A 22637-nucleotide genomic window follows, 5' to 3' on the forward strand; every position below is an offset into this window, starting at 1 on the left:
TTGTATTTTTTATATTTAATATTTTTTGTTCTTTCACATTTGCATCATTATATGACTACAATAACTATAATGAGCATATTTATAATTGTAGGTATATGTGAATTTTTTTATTTCTCTTTAGTTTTAGTAATTCTTTCTATCTATTTTCATGTATTATGATAATTGTATATCCTTATATTTTCTTATGTAGCTCATGACAAGGGAAAGCAGCTTACGGCTGAATCTCGCCCGCTAAATAAAGGAATAATAATAATAATATCTCACAATCCTTGATGAGAGCAATATTGTACTAGAATCTAGACGTGATAGGGCTAACAATTATTTTTGAATGTTCTCACTCCTTTTCGAGATATTCGGTCTCAAAAAATGGGGAGAGGGGAGGATAACTTGTCGCCTGTGAACTTCTGTGAATCACAGTTTGTCCGCTCTTAAGCGCATTCAAACCGTTGCAGCCAGTCGGCAGCAAAAAAGACGGAACTTAAAAATAGCCGAATAACAGTCTGAAATTCAGCCCAATGAATGGCTGATTCATGATATTTCGCGCACCCCATAAAGTTCGCCGAATAATCCTACTTTTATTGGCTTTTAATTGGGTTGAAGTAGCAGTAAGTCGGTAATAAATGACTGTCGGAACCGTAAACTCAAAGGACGAGTTATCTTGTCAATGTAAACGCATGTAAATACATGTGGAAGGTCGTGGGAAATTCTGGAGATACACAACGACCACTCACAACATAGGTGGAAGACTGCTCGCGACTAATTGATGTCTGGTAGCTGAAATAAAATTACATCAAGATCTCTTTTTGCGGAAAACTGGTCGGCTTGCTCAAGGACAAGGTACGCAAGTTAATGAGGTTGAAACGGGGGAGTCAGACAGATCTCAAGTTTTTGTTAAGAGCGTAAACAGGTAATTACTCACGCACACTCTCACTCGCACTTTCGCACGCAAGTGTGTGAGCAAGACGTGAAATATCTCTGGCCCTGGTGGATCCAGCACTTTCGTTTCTGGAGGGAAGGGGGTACAGTTATAACGATAAAAGTTGTTATTGTACTTTTGATTCGCCGTTTCGTTTACGCTAGAACATATTTTTTGTATTACATTTCTGAGTTACACTTTAGAACTGCTTAAGAAAACCCAAGGATTCTTTACTGGTTATTTATTACAAACTTCTAAAATGAACTAGCGATTAATAAATTTTTAATTTGCCCTGGTAAGCTGGAGGGCTTTGTTTTACATAGTTAAAACTAATACAAAATTTACCTCCAGTTGCCTTCTGGTTAGATTAATCTTTGGTTAGTAACGTGGATTAATAAACAGAAAATAAACACTTTAACCTCAATTAAAAGAATATGGTCGACCTACTTACGAAATTTACTCAGCGCTGCGCTTTCACTTAGACTGTAATCAACACTTCCGTTATAAAAGTAAACATCTCGAGAGCTCTCGACACTAGGGGGGGGGGGGCACTATTGGCAGAAGCTCCTTGATGTCTTCTTCCCGCCTCTTCTTCTTTCCCTCGAAGATCTTCAAGGTCTATCCCTCGAAGTAATTCACCGCCACATTCATAGTTCAAAGGTCGAACTTGATATCAACGTCGTCACCTCGATTAGCAATTATCAGTTCACAACTACACGCTTGCAGTGTTCTTTTCACTTCTCGCGCTATAAAAGTTGCCATGAGAAAACAGTTTGTATTTGAATAAAATTCCGCGCGCTCTTTTCCCAATCACGCGAACGTTCAAATGTCCGGAACACAGATCACTGTTAACTGTTCACTAGGCAAACGACATCTACAAAAACAGTCCAAGACTAACTAACTGCAACTTTCTGCCGATAGCACTATCAAATTCGCGGATTCTTCATAGCCAGAGATCTCGACGCCAACTGCTGCATGTAAACTTCTGCAGCCAACGCGCGAAGCAACGCGGCCTTTTCCTCAAAGGCTCTACAAACACTACTCGAAAAACTTCACCGCGTTTTCCTTTGTCCCTGTACACAATGCATCGTAAGGACAGTTCATTTTCCCCGAGGGGTGTTAATCCAACCTCCTTCTTTTCGGAAGAAATAATCAGTCCTCAAAATAATCGGTTATAGATGCCCCCTCCTCTGAAGAGACATTAGATGGACTGATTAAGGAGAGCTAATGTCTTTTAGAGTCTATTCACCCCCTTGATTTTTTGACCAGACCTCGTATATACATTTTTCACACTCACATTACAGTTATCATTTTTTTTCTTTATATGTAGCACAAAAATATTTGTAAGGTATGATTTTCAGTTACTAAATGTGTATATAAAATAATTACAATGATTTCACGTGAATTCACTACAATAGAAATTTAAATATTTACTCTTGAATTCACACATAAGCACCATGTGTATTCATTCATCTAAGAACTATTAACATTCTATGCAAACTTTCCAATATATATATTATCATAGTTCACCTATCTTTATACCTTACATAAAATCAACTTTCAATCATTATCACTATACGGTCTATCAATCCAGTACAAGTAACATTAATCAATCACATTTAGTCTTGCAGGTTTTCGAATTTTTTCAACTGACTTACATAAATTTCTCTCTTACAGTTACTACAATTCCATAATTTTAAATTTTCCACATGTTGTGATTCAAGTACCTCCCCAGAGCAACAATCAAGTAAATCAAAACTTCCAGCATTAATTTGCTTTTTACACAAATAAGGACCCTTATAAAGTAAACAATATTTTGCTATAACTTTATTAATTAAAGAACTCTGATTTCTAGCCTTCAGGAACACCAGGTCCCCTTCTTGAATTTCCCTTCTACCTTTCTCTTCATTTGCTTTCTTCTTCATATCTTTTTCCCTAATTGTTCTGGTCCTTGCTTCCACCATTAGTTTGAAATAACATTTCTTTCTCTTGAAAATTAAGAGTAGCTTCAACGGTAAATAAAAAATCGCTACCCAGAATGGCAGACACATTCAAATCTCTAACAACAATAAATTCCATGAGCAAACTAGCATTTGCCAGAACAGTCGGTATTACTGTTTTCCCCATCACTCTTGTTTTGTTTTTTCCACTATAATCTATTAACATAATATTATCTACCTTTTCTAGAGAAGGCCTAGTCACGTCAGAAGTAACATTTTTCCATGTATTAGCAGAAATTAGCGATACCTGAGAGCCGGAATCCAGTAAACAGTTTACAGCTTTACCATTCATTTCCACTTCTACGCAAATAGAATGTTTAATTAATTTTCTCTTTTCCACACTGTTCAAAATTTCATTATTACATTTCAAGTTTTCAACTTCCAGATTTTCATACTCCCTTACATCTACTTCACAAATATGTACAGGTTGCAATTCTAAAAGAGTCAAAAATTCCTTCATAGCCATTTCATTCCAGTGAACCAAGTCTTCACGTCTGCCTTCTCTCTTTAGTAGGTAACGTTCATATTTGCTTAAATCTATCTCTCCATTCTCCATATAAAACATCTTTTCTAGATCCACAACCTTCACATGATCACACTCTTGATTTTTTATTACTCTATTAAAATACAACAATTTTTTCCAATGACCATATTCCGAAATATGAGCCACAGCCGGAATAGGTGGAACAGTACACAAAATAATCTCATTACTTCTTTCTTTCAAATACGACACTAAGTAGGAATACATTTCCTCAAAATGCTCCTTTTCAGTGAATCTCAAGACATCATTGGTCCCTACAAGAACTAGAACGTTTTCCCATTTACAACTTGCACCTTCCTTTCTTTCTTTTTCTTCCAAAGCATGAACAAGCTCAGAGACTCTACTTCCACTAACACACAATTCTTCCCAGCCGCTTTCTAAAGTCATTATCTCCGGAAATTCTCTCCTACAAAATATTGCTAATCTTTTTAGTAAACTATCTCCTAATAAAGCATAATTTTTCAAACTTAAAACAGAATTCTTAAGGTCAATATTTGCAGAAACAGCAGTATGATCTTTAGTAATTTCAAAATCCAATTTTTGTTTCTTCCTTGACCTCACTTCTCCTGCCTCTTTAGTTTCATTTTTTTCACATCGACTTCTAACACAAATGCGTTCAAGAATTTCTGTAATCTCTTTCCTTTGATCTTTTAAGTAATTAGTGCTGTTTACCTGATGGCTTGGTAAACTTTGCAAATGTTCTCCTCTTGGGTTTACTTGTTCAACTTTATTTTTGACCTGTTTATAATTCTCACTATCTAAATCATTAGTGTTCTTAAGATTAGTCTTTACTTCTTCTTCAATGTGTTTTTTCTTCCGCGCACCTCCTAGTGGCGGAACCCAGACTCGTTTTTTGGGGCCTCTCGAGTATGGATTTCAGCACAGACAACTTCATCTTCATTTCCGTTTCTTCGGGTAGAAGATTCGGGATTTTCATATCCTGGATTCTGAAAGTTTACATTTTCCGGACGTGCCGAACTGTAGGTTCTTTGTTGTCCATTCCACTGCTACCGATTAAATCTTCCATCTCTTCCAAAGTTACGGTTACCAACACTTCTGTATTGATGGCGTCGGTTTACTGTCGGACTTCTTTCTGCTTCACTAAAGTCTCTGGCATCTTCTCTCTGAGGATAATTGAAATTATCTTGTCGCTGTGAATTAGGGGCCTCATTAACATTGCTGATCTTATAATGTCTTTCTTCCCTTCCGCTGGCTATTCTCTCGTCATTTCTCCTACCTCGAAAGGAATTATGGTTCTTTTGCTCCATTCGCAGTAATTCGTGCCTTCTCAACAAGTCAGCCACCGAAGATAAGGTCTTACATTTAGCTGTTAGTAGCATTTCCCGAACTCTAAATGGAAGTTGATTCGCGATTAAGCTCACACATTTATCTTCAGATAAAGTAGGCTCGAGTAACTTAAGCTGTCTAGCATTGTCCCAATAAAATTCTTCTATGGTTTTTCCACTGCCAGGAACAAATTTTTGTGCAAGGATTTGAGCTAATCTTACAGACTTCAAATCTTCCGACTCAAAAGTACTCAAGAATTCCTTCCTAAATGTCCTGTAATCCTTCAACTTATATTTATTCTCTACATACCATAATTTCGCTGTTTTCACTAGAACGAAAGGTATGACGCTCATGTACTGGTGTTCATTTAGCTCCATCAGTGTCATACTTTCCTCGAGATTTTGTAGGAATTCTGAAGCTAATTGTTCATCCATTTCTCCCGAAAATTTCTTTAACTTTGTAATCTCGCTATATTTAACACCAGCTGTCCGACCACTCATCGACAAAACATCACTTGCATCCTTGGTTTTAATCAATTCAGCTTCTAATTCCTCCTTTATTCTAACACGATTATCTTTTAACTTTGTTTCTAACTCTCCTAAATCCTCCTCTCCATTCTTTTCCAATTGGATCACTCGTCTTTTAAGAGCATAAACCTCCCCAACTAAATCTTTCTGTTGACTTTTAATAATATTTTGCTCCTGAATCAGACATTCCTGTACTTTCTCAGCACTCCCTTGCATCTTTTTACAATTATCTCTAACTCTGCTAATTTCCTTCTCTTGAATTTTCATTTCGCTCTCCAAAGCCTCCATTTGCAATCCTAAAGTCGTCTTTAGTTCGTTATGTCTAATCTGACAAGAATGCTTATGATCTTGTAAATCACATTCTAACTCTTCCAATTTAGATACCTTAATTTCTAACTTCTCCAATTTATCTTCTAGCCGTACGCTCATTTCTTGCATGGTTCGTTTACTTTCCTCCACATTCTGGTACAACATGTCAAATTTATTATTCTGCTCTTCTCTAAATTTAAGTTGCTCTTGCCTATCCTCTTCTCTAAATTTAAGCTGCTCTTGTTTATTCTTCTCCATAGTATGACACAAGATATCCAATTTCCTATCCTGCTCTTGCCTACTCTGCTTCATAAATAACAAAAGTGTCGTGAGGTTAACATTCTCTTCATTTTCGCTAGTTACTTTTGGAACACCCTGTGCACTTTCTTCTCCTTTTCCTTCCTTTATATTTTCTTTTTCTGACAAAGCGCAGCATATTTTGCAAGAAAAAATCTCTTCTATATGCAGATCAAATTTCGTAAATTCTTCTTCGCTCATTCCCGCGCAAGATTTATGGTACCACTTTTTACAAAAACTACATTCTATTGCCGCCTCATAACGAAGTTTTTTGCCACAACATTCAAGTATTTCATCCCAGCCTATTTCGGGTGCTTCGTCCTGGGACGGAGAGATCGACGTTCGGACCATGTTTGTATCACCGACCTACTTATCGCTAGCTCACTAATCCCTTACAGCTGCAGCGAGAGGGAGAGAGAGAAAAAAGAAACCTCTTCTTCCGATCTTCCACTTTCCTACGTAGAACACCAATATTGTACACACAAATAATCCGATATCAACATAAAATCAACATGATTTCTTAAATTTAACATTGTATCTCAACAAATAACCAGAAGGATTTCCCGGGTTTCGGCACCATATAACGATAAAAGTTGTTATTGTACTTTTGATTCGCCGTTTCGTTTACGCTAGAACATATTTTTTGTATTACATTTCTGAGTTACACTTTAGAACTGCTTAAGAAAACCCAAGGATTCTTTACTGGTTATTTATTACAAACTTCTAAAATGAACTAGCGATTAATAAATTTTTAATTTGCCCTGGTAAGCTGGAGGGCTTTGTTTTACATAGTTAAAACTAATACAAAATTTACCTCCAGTTGCCTTCTGGTTAGATTAATCTTTGGTTAGTAACGTGGATTAATAAACAGAAAATAAACACTTTAACCTCAATTAAAAGAATATGGTCGACCTACTTACGAAATTTACTCAGCGCTGCGCTTTCACTTAGACTGTAATCAACACTTCCGTTATAAAAGTAAACATCTCGAGAGCTCTCGACACTAGGGGGGGGGGGACACTATTGGCAGAAGCTCCTTGATGTCTTCTTCCCGCCTCTTCTTCTTTCCCTCGAAGATCTTCAAGGTCTATCCCTCGAAGTAATTCACCGCCGCATTCATAGTTCAAAGGTCGAACTTGATATCAACGTCGTCACCTCGATTAGCAATTATCAGTTCACAACTACACGCTTGCAGTGTTCTTTTCACTTCTCGCGCTATAAAAGTTGCCATGAGAAAACAGTTTGTATTTGAATAAAATTCCGCGCGCTCTTTTCCCAATCACGCGAACGTTCAAATTTCCGGAACACAGATCACTGTTAACTGTTCACTAGGCAAACGACATCTACAAAAACAGTCCAAGACTAACTAACTGCAACTTTCTGCCGATAGCACTATCAAATTCGCGGATTCTTCATAGCCAGAGATCTCGACGCCAACTGCTGCATGTAAACTTCTGCAGCCAACGCGCGAAGCAACGCGGCCTTTTCCTCAAAGGCTCTACAAACACTACTCGAAAAACTTCACCGCGTTTTCCTTTGTCCCTGTACACAATGCATCGTAAGGACAGTTCATTTTCCCCGAGGGGTGTTAATCCAACCTCCTTCTTTTCGGAAGAAATAATCAGTCCTCAAAATAATCGGTTATACAGTATTATAGCCAGATCAAATATTATTCTCTGTTTTATGAAAGAAAGACAAGTATACAAGAAGTCTTCACGATGGCCGAGCGGTAAAGCTGTCACCTTATAAGCGAGGGATTCCGCGGTCGATTCCCGGTGGTGTTACAGTAGTTCGGATCTCTCATCTGTAGGTCCGCCGGATCGGTGGTGGCCAAGCGCCGCCGAAGTTCTCTGGTTCGATACCAGCCTGAACATGGATGTTCTTTTTGACTGTCCCTTCACCAAACGGCCGTGAACTTTCTCCCCCTCCCCACATAAAGTATGGACGTATTTACAGCCCTGAGAGCATTACTTGTGTGCTCGATGGGTTTTCAACTCTATTATTTGCAGACTTCCATGCCGCAATGGTTAGCACAGCGCGCGATGACTCCAGGGTTCTCGGGTTCGACATGGGTGTTCTTTACAAGTGTTCCTTCATCAATTTCATTGTATCATCATTCATCTTCATATTCGCGATCAGCCAAATATGGCAGAAAACCTAAGTAAAAGAAAAAAAAACAATGAACTCCATTTTTGTAAAATGCATAATTTTTAACAACAAAATTACCACTGTTTAGAACAAGTGCTGTGCTACGAACCAACCGTTGGAAACAGACTTGTTTTAACATGGAGCCTCCCCGCATCGCGAGATCTACCAGGGAAACGGGATTTCGCCGCCATGGCTTAACCTGTAATTTTGTATAGGGCCTCAGGATGATGTTAGCCCCGGGAACAGACGTAAGCATGGGGGAGCTTATGGGGCTACAGCCCCACCCGAAATTTTGTGAAGATCACAATTTTCAAATGAAAGCAATAAAGAACTCTGTGAATCCCAAATTGTGAATGCCCCCCTCCCTTAAAATGACCCCGATTACCATTTTTTGTCCTTGAAGAACTTTCAAAACTAAGGTTAATGGTGATTACGAAATATTTTATAGTGTATTCCCCCCCCCCCCCAGAACGCAGGTATTCGATCTCCATCGGTACAATTCAAGTCCTCTCCAAAAAACATCCTGCGTACGTTAGTAACCCCAGGACTCTCCATGTTATACAGTATATCCTGGGTCCTGGTAAAAGACGCCCGCAGAGGAGGGCACTTCCCTCAACCCCTCCTCCTCTCTGAGATATTTGGAAAGACTTCATGCAATTTAAATGGTGAAAGCGTAGCGTGAAAACATGGACAAAGAGTACGTGAAAGACAGCAGAATAAGTACTTATGCAAATTATCCTAATGCTGGGGATGGTTTATGAAAATTCTGTTGGCTGGGGGAAAGCATCACTCCAAGATTTTCCCAACTTTAAACCCAAAAATTCTAATGAGTTCTATTGGGTTGCGTAACAGGACCGGAATCCAAGAATCCTGAACCGTATTTAATTTGATCAGGAAAAAAGGTTCGTGGACCGAATTGAAATACTTTACAGATAAAAAGGTTCTTTACGGTCCAGAACCCATTTACGCTCTCCTGGACCGGAATTGAATTTATTTAAATTCCATGGACCTTTAACAACTCGGGATACTAATGTTCCATCTCAATCCAGACAGCTATCTTCTTTCAACGTCACGAGGACAGATGTTTTATGCATGAGAGCGACCTTCCAGCTGAACTTACACCTCCGCAATCCCTTTCATCTTTTCAGTTTTATACTCTTTCTTGTTGGCTCCGTCCGTCAGAAAACAAACCAGGCCCCACCACTCGAATTCGCAATCGCATCTCCATAGTTCCCACTGCAGCGAGGAGAAAGCAGGTTCAACCTTAGATCGGATTTATGTATACACTGCTTTTCCATTACGGAAACAGAGGCTGCACGCTGGGATGCTCCCCGTCTGCATCCTGTACTTTGCATCGCAGTCCTCCTCGCATCTCGGCCCCGCCTGCCTTTTTGTGCAAAATGTCCTTGATCGTGCTACATTGCTGAGTATGAGGGTTTCAAGGTCGTAGTTGATGAGGTAACACGCACGGTGTTGCCGAAGTTTTTCCTTGCTTTCTTGTTGTTGTTTTTTTTTTGTCTTTCAACTTCCTCTAAATTTTTCCTCCGTGTTAAATAATAGCTTGAGGAAATGGTTTCGTTTTTACTTCGCTTTAAGCACCCATAGGCTAATCGGGAGTGACCTGTGGATGGGAGATGTGATTCTAATACGAATCTTGAGCCTTTCTTATAGGGTAGTGGTTAATTCCATAGCCTAGTAAGCGAGGTATTCCAGGTTCTATTCCCACAGACGACACTTAACTTATTCGTATCGCACTTTAATACACCTGTTGCCGATTAGTCGGTCTCTTCGCCAGAAACCTTTGCCGAATGGCCTTTCGAATCACCAATCTACCATTTTAAACTCAGATTCCAAACTCCTTCATTCGAATCAGAAATCTTCCATATTAAGCTCCGATTCCAAACTGCTTCATTCGAATCAGAAATCTTCCACTTTAAACTCAGTTTCCAAAGTCCTTCATTCGAATCACGAATCTTCCATTTTAAACTCCGATCTCAAATTCCTTCATTCGAATCAGAAATCTTCCATTTTAAACTCAGATTCCAAACTCCTTCATTCGATTTAAGAATCTTCAATTTTAAGCTCCGATTCCAAACTCTTTCATTCGAATCAGGAATCTTCCAATTTAAGCTCAGATTCCAAACTCCTTCATTCGATTTAAGAATCTTCAATTTTAAGCTCCGATTCCAAACTCTTTCATTCGAATCAGGAATCTTCCAATTTAAGATCATATTCCAAACTCCTTCATTCGATTTAAGAATCTTCAATTTTAAGCTCAGATTCCAAACTCCTTCATTCGAATCAGTAATCTTCAATTTTAAACTCCGATTCCAAACTCCTTCATTCGAATCGCTAATCTTCCATTTTAAACTCTGATCTCAAACTCCTTCATTCGAATCACGAAAGTTCCATTTTAAACTTCGATCCTAACATCCTGTACTTGAATCTCGAATCACAATTTTCTCGCCCCAAATTCTGTATTCAAATTTCAAATTACAAGAATCGTTTGAAATATGTAAATTTTAGAGAAGCGAAGTGCATATTCGTGTTCAGAAAGTCCGAATTATTGAAAAGCATCTAAAATAGAGACATAAACATGTTCTTGTCACATTGTGGATTTCTAGTCACTTTTTTTAGACGTAGCACGATAGGTAGTGTCCGAAGCGACTTACAGGTGGCGACAGTACTATGATATTGTTTTGTCGTTGTCAAATTTCATTCTTGAAAAGAATATATGACAAATTTACACACACTAAGATTCTTTATGTTTGTGCGAAAGCTTTCCAGAGTAAATGCTTTTAGTTGTTTTGATAAACATAGGGAAGAAACCAAACAAGCAATGTCCGTAAGTAAATAAAAGGTTTTGTAACAGAAAATGCCTCAAGTCAAATACAGTGGCATATTTGATACAGTTGCTCTGTCGTTACCTCAGAGAATATGCAAGTTATTTGACGGAATTGCGAAGTAGAAATTATTGTGGATATCTTCCAAAGCATGAAATTCAAAGATACTTTAAAGATGTGTAAAAGATGAAAGTTGCCACAATAAAGAGTTTGTGTACTCTTAAATACTATATATCAGTTTTACTATTTTCTACTTGGTACTTTTGCATTATTTCAATTTTATTGTTATTTTCTCTATTTGGTTCCTTTCATGTATTGTGTAAGTTTTAATGTAATATGTACGAAACTAAATTGTCCTTTACTTATAGTGTCATGCCTTCAAAATAAAAATATAGTATAGTCTAGTATAGTTAGCACCGAAACGTTTCGAATTTGGGAACTATTGTAAACCAATTTCTGTAAACGGTACTTCGTAGTAAAATTTCTGTAGGAAACTGTTGGTGAAAGGTTTACCACTGCACGTGTGTATCTACGTCCAATATGGCCACCATGCACCCCAATATGCTTTTTCGCTTATTTCTTTCTTATTGTCGCCTACAGGACCATTTTATTACGTAATTTATTACCAAAGAAATTGCCTATCGTATGAGATATTACATCTTGGATGCTAATTTTATCACTACAATTTGTTTCTCTTATCCTTACTTTCTTTATCTTCCTCTGTGACGTGCGATTTATGATTTTTTTACTTTCCAGCAGCTGATATTGACATGATATCTACTTGATCAATTATTTATGTACAGCCACCGGCAATAAAGTGGGACACGTAGATCCTGAAATGCTCTCAACTTGCGCAATAATAGGTCAGTTCTTCGCGGTCACTCGTAAGTACAGATACGTGGCTTGGGCGATGAGATGAACATACGCGATGAGCCATTCGCGGTTTCACATGGATATCAAATGTTATTAACTTTTACTACTTAGGACGTTGTTTCGGACGATTGACACAGGTGGACGTGTCTGGCGTTATTCTCACATAACCACACGTATGTGCACGGATGCGTTGACGGCGAGGGGGAGAACGACCCCCTGGTTCTACTTTGCTCTACTCCATGGCTCTAAAACACTCACTCGAGGAAAACAAATTAAGACCTCGCAGCTAGGTCGCGCGTAGCTCACACTCCGGTGGCGATTGTAGGCAAAACTGTGTCTCGCTATTCCAAATCATCCCTTTTATTCCAGATTTGAACGTGGTGACGCCCTACCCTCTATGATCAGGTGCTTGTTTATTGTTTCTGGTGCTTTGACCGTTGTCCTCCTATCCTGGTCAATGCTCACTCCGGTCCTTAACCTCTGGTAGCATCCCCTCGCGCAGAGATTAGGTTAAATCTTCCGCTATTGTATTCAGTCACGAAAAGCAAGGACAACTCAGTAGGGTAGCGTCTCCCTTTCAATTCAGCGATGAATCTTTAATAATTCATAACTCCCGTTTTTCTGTTCTGATTAGGCTCAAATCTTGGAATCAGTACTTTTATGATGTGGTCTTCCGCTGGTTAAAATCTCATCCAATTCGGTCCATTGGTTTAGAAGTTGCATTTTTCTTGCTATTCCCATAAGAATGCATGTAAATCCGAATTCGGGCGAAAAACGGTGGTTGAGCAAGCTAGTGCTGGCTAAGACAGTTCGCTAGACACCTGTATTCGCGACGGATATTAATATTACAAATTGCAATTAATTCCTAATAACGGGCAATTAGATTAATTACCGGTTACTCAATATTTGACCGTTATAACCGGCAATAAAGTGGGACACGTAGATCCTGAAATGCTCTCTTCCCTGCAAGGCGTTGTATGTGTTGCATAACTCTACGGCAATAGGTAGATCTTAATAGAAAATTTCCAATGGCAACTTCAACCACCGACGTAGAGTTACAGAACACACGACGACTTGCAGGGAAGCGTGTATTTCAGGATCTACGTGTCTCATTTTTTCGCCGGTGACTACGAATATTTATATACAAATATATATTTATAGGTATAACATTATGCTTTAAAAATAGTAAAAAAGCACGTTATACTCTGACTCTATGTAATGTGCAAGCTTGCAGAGGAAGGTGAATATAATCCTGAGTTATTTACTAAAACGCATTTTTTCTTCTACAGGTCTTTCGAAGGATAATGAACGGAGATGAAGGTGGCCAAGTGAATAGAGCCTTCGCAGATGATGACTCCGAGACATTCCACGAGATCCCTCTGTCTGCTCTTTCAGACGTTGATCGGGATAAGTCCAAAGACGTAAGTACAGAATGACTTGAATAGTTTTAGTACTAAAATACAGTTAAATTAAAAATGTGAAACGTAGAGATCTCGTAACTGGAATTTTGATGTTTTTTGAATTTTGAATTTTGAGCTAAACTAATAACCTCACTCTCATATTTAACAACTGGCGTCCTTGTCTGAGTGAGTAAATGTGAAGATGGGAGTAATATTTGCTGTCCATACTCTCTCCCAGGAGTCTGCGTGAAGCAAGCGAACAAAAACAAGTCTCTGCGCAAGTAGCGACTCGAGAGAGCTCGACCAATGAACGCGTGAGAGGGGAAAGGATTGCATGGATGGGGAAAAGCAGCTGCAGCTACCTTCCGTTTGAAGCAGGCGCACTGCTTTGCCCGCCCACTCGCTTTCTTCCCTTCTCTACCGTTGCGCGGCGTTACTTCAGACTCCTGGGACAGACTGACATTCTTGGAATCTTCTTTAGAACTCGAGCACAAGCCTTAGCGATTTTCACAAGGTCAATTTGTCATTTTCTTTAGTCCACTTTATACTCAGATAAGCTAATCCTGAATGAACCTACGATGTAAAGTACTAAACGCACGGCCATGAAAATAGGCGGCTGGGCAGAATTGCGCTGGTGCCACATGTGGGAAAAGCAAAGCGAGAGCGTGATAAAAGTCGCTGGTTCCCGCGCACTGCGTGGCAACGTCAACCGGGCTGCGTTGCCTAGTTCGAACGTCATACAGACCTCTCTCCGGGGCATAAAGTTGTCATCCATGGCCTTTCGAGCAAATGCTGTCAGTTTGTATCACATGGATTACAAAGACCAACTCTACAACGAGATCTTTCATTCTCTTAAACTTCCGAACACACGGGGCAGTGTTCCGATGTGGCAACAGCGCGAACTTCTGCCACCCGCCTAGTTTCATGCCCCTGCGTTTAGAATCCTAACCAAGTATCCACCTGGATCGAACCCGAGACACTCTAATTGCAAGGATTTAGCGTTATCATTACTCCATTGGGGAAGCCCAACAATATTATACACCAAGTCTTCAACCACTTTTTGAACACAGAACCGTTATCTACCTTACCACGCATACTCGCTTGTACTGACCGTTTCCTTTTAGCTAATTGGTTTTTGCTTTGGCAAATTCATTATCTTTGCAGCATGAATTAATGATCTTCCAATTTGTTTTAATTGGAGTCGTGACTGCTCCTTCCTTCTCACGAGTATTTTCCACCTGAATGCCCATTTCCTTAATTCTAGTTAAAGACTCCTAATTAAGAATGCACCACATTAAATTAATTTTAGTCTTCTCTGCTGATCTTAACAATTTTGCGCTGTGCCTGTTAGAAAGGATTAACGAAATCATTAATTACCTTTCCCGTAATTAAATAAAAGTGATGTGTAGTACTCGCGTTGGTTGTGTCGTATAGGAAATCCTAGTTCGAATCCTAGTGTTTCCCCGCCTACGTAACTCGGGTCGCCCAAATTGCCAAGTGTAACCGTTGGCAAAGACGTCGGCTTTACGGGAACGAGGCATCCTTTTGCCGCCCCCAAAGTACCTGAAGGCAGTGTTGCCAGATACATGGAAAATTTCCCTCTTTGTGGAGGAATTCAGGTGAAGTGGCATAAGATAATTTCTATGAAAAATATCATAATTGCAGAAAAGTTTGAAGAAATCGGTACATTATAAGTAAGATTACTTACTGTGTGGCTGTGATCGCGTGTTCTTGGTGATTCAGTTAAAATGAAAAAACTAAAGATCTTTTATCCAACATTTAAACCTTTCATATAAACTTTGTTTCGTTTACTTTTATATATCAAAATAGAGAAGTCTTTCTGGATTTTTGAATGGTTTCACGGTAAATATAGGTTGTCCCCTTTTATAACATCATGTGCTGGTTGAAATATAGGTTGTTCCCTGTTTTGTGCTCAATTATCTGGGAATCTTAACAAAACTTACATTCGATTGGTTGGTCTTCAAGTAAAATGTGACACGTGTCGCTTGTTATTTATGCGATATATTCCTGAAATATGCTAGGGGGTTGGTTATTCATATGCCTGTTTGGGGGCCCTGTTGCCGCTGCGGCTTACCGGATCAGCAAGTGTTGTCACATTGGATTTCCAGAAAAGGGAAAAATTGCGCCTAAAACGTGGATACTATTCCTCTGAAGCAACAAGAGCTAGACTACAAAGCCAAAGCTGGATTTAACTACAAATGAGACAGTTTAGTAATAGACGAAAATATAAGGTTGGCAACAGTAGTACGTACACAGGAATTCGAAAGAAACGCCCCCCCTTACGGTTATGCAACCCGTAATTTTATATCATCTAGTTTCGCCTGGTAGAGTAGTGCTTCCAAACCTATAACTGTAGTGTTTCCAACCCTGTATTGGTTGGTTGGTTGTTGATTTGGTGTTTTAAGTCCACAATGCACAGTATGACTAATCGGGACTGGACCTACAGTTTAAAGTGGGATCCGAACCCCTTTGTGCCTCCACCGGGACGCTAAGCCTGTAATGCTTCGTAGAAGACGAAACCTTCACGTAAACTTCTTCATTCGTGAGTTACATTTGGTTTACAGACTCAATTCGTGAGTTACATTTGGTAACATATCTTGACCGTGGAAAGTGTTAATACAAAATCTAGAAAAAAGTCATTTAACAGTTGCCTGATTGCTTTTCCATTTGTTGCATAGGAAGAATTGTCTGAAATGTGTGTGTAGTGGCAGGCAAAGGAGAATACAAAGATCGAATAGAGAGGCAACACTGTCACTGTTCTGCACTGCACAGACAACGCGTCTCGTCGAGTGGGCGGGGCACTGTGGGTGCGAGCGAGCTGCTGTTGCTTCTGCAAAGAAGAACACTCGTCGACAACTGAATGACGCTCCGCTTAAAATGTAGTCAATCGAGAAAGGATTTGTTGAGGAAGTGAATTGAAATATAAACGCCAGAATTTGGTCTAAGCCTATAATGGTTACTCGCAATAAGAGCTGATCAATTTTTACATGTGGAATTCCGTAATGAAAGAGGCAACAGGCCGCACTCCACACCTTTAGCCTGGTAACACTAATAAATCATCTCATTATATGCGTTCGGTTATGCTGATAGTCATGTTTAATATATTACCTTCAAACATACGTAAACAATATCATGGACTCACTCAGAGGCAGAATTCAATTTTACGCTTTACTTTTCTGAAGATATTGTAGCAATATAATCATTCCGCTCCATTTTCGTATTCTCAATTGAACTCGCAATATTTTTTCCAGAAGTTGAGCCCCACCTCCCTTCTTAAAAATTCTTGGGCGAGAGGTTACAAACTATACTAAAACTGAATTACAGACAATACTTTACGACTCAAAGTGACGTGACCTAGAACGTAGTGAAAAATCACTGGTGCAAAAATCAACGTAATGATGATAAAATGAAGGTAGGAAAATGGATATGCTAGAAAGTTTTACATACATACACACACATAGTTAGTTCCGTGTAGAAGACATTTCTTCCCATTTTTCTCATCTTGGCTTCCTTCAATTCACAAAACTGTAAAGCCATGAACGCGTTAACCCCCAATAATCACGGCGTCCCAGGTTCGATTCCTGGTGAAGACACAACTGCATAGTGGTTCGGATCCCACTTTCAACTGTAGGTCCCACTTCCGGTAGCCTTTCTGAGCATGAAATGGAATTAAAACAAAATTGGAACACGGTAACCCATCACAACACACGCGCAGAGGGCGTTGAACTTAATGACTGACAATTATTATATACATCGAACTTTCAGCGAAGCTGGAATAAGATCTATTTGCCATGCCAAATAGTCTCGTGGTGCCTTCTATACGAAGTGCACGCAAGTTATCTAAAAAAATTCAAATTTGAGGGTGAGTCGAGCTATGTTTCATTCAATAAGACTCTTCACTTCAAACATATTTTGCTCTATAGTTGTCGATTTCGAATGGGCATCTAAGACTGGTTGCTTAGCGGACCGGATTTGGAGCAAAATCACGGACTGTCATAGTTCCAATCACACTACAGACATAGAAAAATTGTTCGCCTGAAGATGAGAGAAGAGGTGATCTCTTGAAATGTCTCGAAATATATAGATAGAATATATGGTCAATCAAAAGGAAAAACAATGGATAATGTCCAATTAAGTAGAAACGTTGTTAGAACCGGTGTTTATTCACAGAGCAGAAGGGTTATTTTGACAAAATTCTGTTTCCCCGCTGGCTGCTTCGGAGAAGAGGGTTATGTGAAGTTATCATTTCTTGCCCAAGCGGTAGGCCTAATTAGTTGATTGACCACGAGTTCATTCGTAGGTAAACACGGCAACAGAGGATCACTGCCATAAAGGTGGTTCCCGCGTCGGCTGAAAGAGCTACAGGAATTTAAAGAACCATTGTCACTAACTTCAGACAAACATCTAATAATTTCCTTAGGTTTCGAAGCTGATCCGAAGGGACAACAAATACCAAAAAAAAACGACATGAATTAAATGATCGATTGGTCCGTCCTTCTGTTGATGGATGGCAATTCATATTAACAATAATAATCGTAAGCTTATCATCAAAGAGTCAACAATCAAAGCTAATACGCATCTATTGATCAGAAATTACTAGAACGTTAAAGTTGTTTTTGTATCTTTTGTTATGTTAAGTCGCTCTTCTGTGACTTTCGGCTAATGAGGATGAGTGGCGATTGGATTAAATTTATACCATGATACCAATACTGAAGCCGTGGCTCGAACACGGAAATTTCGTGGTATCGGAAGTGGACCACTTAACGCGCTTGGCCACCAAAAAGAACCGGCTCTGCGGCCAAGCGCGGTTAGTGGTGGACTAACGATCCAGACACCGAATGTCCGGGTTCGAGTCCCGCCCGGATCTTTGTCAATTTCTTAAACGTCAGAAATCCCTTCACAATCTAAGACATAACACTTTATCAAAACTTCATTCCCCTCCCCTCCACCTTCCCAACAAAATTTTCATACCAATTTTAGACTTCCTATTGATATTGCTCCCTCCAAAAAAGCAATCTAAGACATAATTGTAATACACAAGAGTTAGGATTCCCTGCCCCCAAAATAATTATCAATCCCGCTACCTGAAAATCCCACTAACTTTATTAATCGCCCACCATAATTTCCCTATCAATCTAAGGCCTAATATGTAAGAGTTGGATATCGCCTCCCCACCAATATTACTTATTACCCGTAACAATTCCCCTGACAATCTACAAATGACTATTTGTATAACAGCAATTGGTAATTGATGACGTAATTCAACTTGTGCCCTGTTTACTCAGTCAAATTTCCTGGGCACCCCTGATTTAGAACTGCGACAACGTGAGAGGTGTAATGTAACTAACAGTTAAGTGTTAGGAATGGGTGCATGTGTGCTGCGCATTTGAATTTCATGTGAATCAAATCTGTCAATAATGTGAATATTAATATTATAGAATATAATACAATGGTGAAGGTGTGCGAAAAAGTAACCATGAGCACCAAGGTATCAATAAGAAAGAATTGGAAATATAAGTTGCATATGGAGATGTGTGTAATTATTAGTTTTGTTCTGGGATGTAGCGAAGAACATCGGTTAAACAGTGCGGAGTTTCAATACTGTGTCCACCCGCCGTTGGATTCAAGCACTGCATCTAGTCGACGAGGCAAGGATTCCACGAGCAGATGTTTGGTCTTCTCCTTAAAATCTCCCAAACATCAAACACGTGAGCCAGTGAAGCTTCCATTGTTCTCAGTTGTCTAGGTTCCCACTCTCTCACCATCAACGCCCAAATGTTTTCGATTGGGAGACTTCGCTGGCCAATCTACTCTTGAAAAAAGATCCGCCCCACAAGAACATGCGGACTATCTTCTCTCTTGAAAATTCCGAAGTGTAAGGCAGTGGCGTATGCTGGTTCTAACGAGTGGGTAATCTCCGACCCTTGATCCTCAAACTCCAAAAGTTTCCGTGCAATTTATGTCAGGATCCATATTGGATTTAGGAATATTGTGTCGGAATGTTTGTCTTATTGCTACGACCACAATCAATTAATTTTCGTTATTGCAGTTTAATATACGTGTAGAATTTCAAATAATAAAACAAGACAGTATTATAAAGCTATAAAAAACAACCTGTGAAATATAAAATGAAAGACGTGCACTAGTGAAATACAAACCCGCAATATTAATTTAAGTGCAAAATTCAGCTTACTCCAGGACCCGATTACTTGTGCCGTATAACATCCAAAGCACGCTGTTTGTCCAGTTGCACGTCAATACGTGTCTGTGCGAAAGATTGCAGCTTAACAAAGGAAGTTATGTGACTTTTGGATTTTTCATGTTTGGCACAAGCGTTGCAAAGATTACAGTATCCGCCACGCGTCCATACATTCTTTTCAGCCCCGAAAAGTAAGCACGGCCAACAAAAAAGCAAAGCTTATTAACACTTATACTTCCTGTCAACCATATTATATATGATTATAATCATAGCATTGTTTTGTCATAATTTGCTTGAGAAAATGCCTCACATATTCCCGATTTTTGTCTGTGTGTAGAAATAAGTTCAAGCGATGACACTGGCCTACCTGTATTAACAATTTGCAACTTCTCCTGAAAAGATCTTGTTCCAAAAGGTTACACCAGCAAATCTTGTATCACATCCATTACAATTTAACACAGCACTATCATGACAAACACTTTCACCTAAATAAATAATAAACACGAAGCACAGCACGAAGCCAACGACTACACACATTCAGTTTCACGCGCCAAACTTCTGTTGTGTTCCTGGCTCAGAATGAAATTCCCTATGAATGATAAAAAAAAAATCCCTTTCCGAGCTCGAAAAGACAGGTTTTAAAAGTTCGAATCATTGCAGGCCAGAGCCAGAACTTTATTTCGGGATGGGGATCATCCCTTATTAGCAGCCGCCACATAAAGTTGAAACAGTGGGGTTAGAAGTCCTGAAGATGAATCTCAGATTATTACAACGTATTATGCAAGGTGTTTAATCCTGCTAATGAAGTAAAATTAATTACCACTATACACTTTTTAAATTAGATATTTGTAGGATTTCGGGAAGGGGGGTTTCAGCCCCCTGAGTCCTCCACCTGGCTACGTGCCTGATGTGTTTTTTTTCGTTTTATGTTTAATTCGTTCATCTTCATTACTATTAATCTAAAGAGGCGGAATATAGCAACTTAAATTAACTAATATATATATATATATAATTTATTTTTGATATCTTTCCCTTTAAAAAATATTCAGTTCCGTGAAGGAAGTATTCTCGCTGCTTTTGAAGATTAGAGAGGAGAAACAATTACTATTTTTGTAAATACAAGGATGGGGGGAGTCAGCATATAGGTGCTTTAATTGCTTAAGCTTTGAATTTTAATTTAGTTTGCTTCATCTTCAATATTTAAGCTTTTTCCTTTTGATAAATTTATGTTCAAGTAACAGAAATCAGCAAGACAGAAGCAAATGTAAAGTGAAAATTAGCGTAGAATTGGTTTTGCCCATGTTATTCAATTTTCCTGTTCTTCGCACTCTACCGGATATGTTTTCCCTATTCAGCGGAGGGAACGGTAAAGGCTCTGAAGGTTGAGAGTGCGACCGGTGGACTCTCATAAGAAGGAGCTTACCCTGGCCACGGAATCACCGCGCCTGAGAAGCAGTGTTTCCTCCCCCCTCTTTCCCCTCTCCTCCTCCTCGCCAAGGGTTGTAAGGGAAACGGGAGGAATGACGTCAGGGTGAGATTCCCTGAAGTCATTCCACAGACTGGAGAAAGGTTCCCGGACATTCAGCGGCAAACGGTTGGAAGCATTCGCGCGCTGGAAGCAAAAAAATGTATGCATCGAAATTGGTTTGGAAGAATATTGCGAAGAAATGTATACATTTTTAAAAAAAAAAAAAAAAAAGAAATACAGCCGGGTCATCTGCGATTACCTAGATGACCCCGAGTATACGCCGCTGGTGTAAGGCATGATGAAATGATATCGTAAAGGAACATTCGGACCGAAGGGACATGCTGCACGTGGCACATACCTCTTGAAAACACCTTATCACTGGTGCATGTAGAGTTTCAAGCCCATTCCGGTGCAGAAAGTTTCATTTTATTGGTTCCGTTGCAAGTGACATGCTCAAGGCATACGAGTAAAACTGCTGCAGGATCTCGAACGAAGCACCCACCGGGGCTCGAATTAAAGCCAAAGCGTGGTGGCAAAAGGCAACCGTGAAGTTACTGCATCTGAGATTTACGTCAAGCAGGGCCTGCGTGGTGTGTGCAAAGAAACTCACGCTTGCTTTAGGAAATAAGGATACTATTGAATCAATGCAATATAAAAGAGTATATACCGCAAAACATACATTATTATTGACTCATGCATTCCCTGAAAAAAATGCATTGTTTTCTCTCACATTTCTGTCCGGAATGAATATAAATGTATAATCTATTAAATTAAGCAGGTGCATGCAGATTTAAAAATATTGATAAGATGATTGAATTGAATTGAATTGAATTTTTGTTTTTTAAGTCCACTTGTGCACAGAAAGGCTAATTGGGACTGGACCTACAGTTTATAGTGGGTTCCGAACTACTATGTGCCTCCACCGGGTATCGAACCCGGGACCCCTTGATTGAAATGTGACGACACTACGACTGCGCCATCGGGGAGGCCCTAGTCCTCTTACGGAGATAATTCGTTCGGAGCAATAGAAATGCCCTATCAAAACAATTGGGGAATATTATTTTCAATGTGGATAGTCTTTGGAAAACAGTTTACCTAAATAGTGGGGACGTGGGGTAAGAGATAGGGACGGAGTTGGAAGAGAGAGAGGGAAAGCCCACAATTTTCTGTTCAGTTCGAACCTTTGGGATTGCTTTTTCCTAGCGCACCAAAAACACAATATATAACCCAAATACAACCCAAACCTTCAATGGCAAAATTGTGAGTCAATCACTCAACTGGAATAAAGAGTACGGATTTAAATCTAGGAGGTCAGAAGATAGTTATTGTGCTACCATGTGCGAATACAAAAAAAAAAATCCACTTTGCCCGCGAGAATTGTCATGCCTGAGTGACATGTAGTTTACGTTAGTTGTGAGAGTTGCTTCAATTCCATTGCCTGCCAAGAATAATGATAGCGCTGAAAGCATAATGTGCATGTTTGGCGAGCTATGAGAAAAGTAGATCCTTGTGTTTTCTTTTCAAATTTTACTCATTTTATGTCAACTTTTACATATAGCCAATGGCGACAGAGCATGGACGATGCTTCAGGGAAATTGATGAAGATTGAAGAAACAACGAAAAAGAAAAACTCAAAATTATCAGAGGCTACGACACAAGAACCCTGGCTACGCAACATGTTATGATATTTAAGTATATCACGGATTGCTGCTAAATCCTTTCCTAGATATTTGTAATGAATGAACCCCGCCCCCGCTACGAGAAAAAGAAAGACCATAGGATGTGAAACATTCACAATGTAATTGCAT

The 22637-nt window shown here is 39.3% G+C and overlaps 1 protein-coding gene across 2 annotated transcripts in view; it reads left to right on the forward strand.

Annotated features, from left to right (window-relative positions):
• Nucleotides 1-22637, forward strand: part of Oatp26F (Organic anion transporting polypeptide 26F) — a 288753-nt gene that overhangs the window by 62053 nt on the left and 204063 nt on the right. For both annotated transcript variants that reach the window (XM_083126966.1, XM_083126965.1), the window contains exon 2: nt 13031-13162. In XM_083126966.1, the coding sequence (XP_082983092.1) occupies nt 13046-13162 (117 nt within the window). In that variant the 5' untranslated portion in view covers nt 13031-13045. The remainder of the gene's footprint in view (nt 1-13030; nt 13163-22637) is intronic.

The sequence above is a fragment of the Lepisma saccharinum genome, chromosome 8, assembly GCF_977018435.1.
Source record: "Lepisma saccharinum chromosome 8, izLepSacc3.1, whole genome shotgun sequence".
Classification (NCBI taxonomy): Eukaryota; Metazoa; Arthropoda; class Insecta; order Zygentoma; family Lepismatidae; genus Lepisma; species Lepisma saccharinum.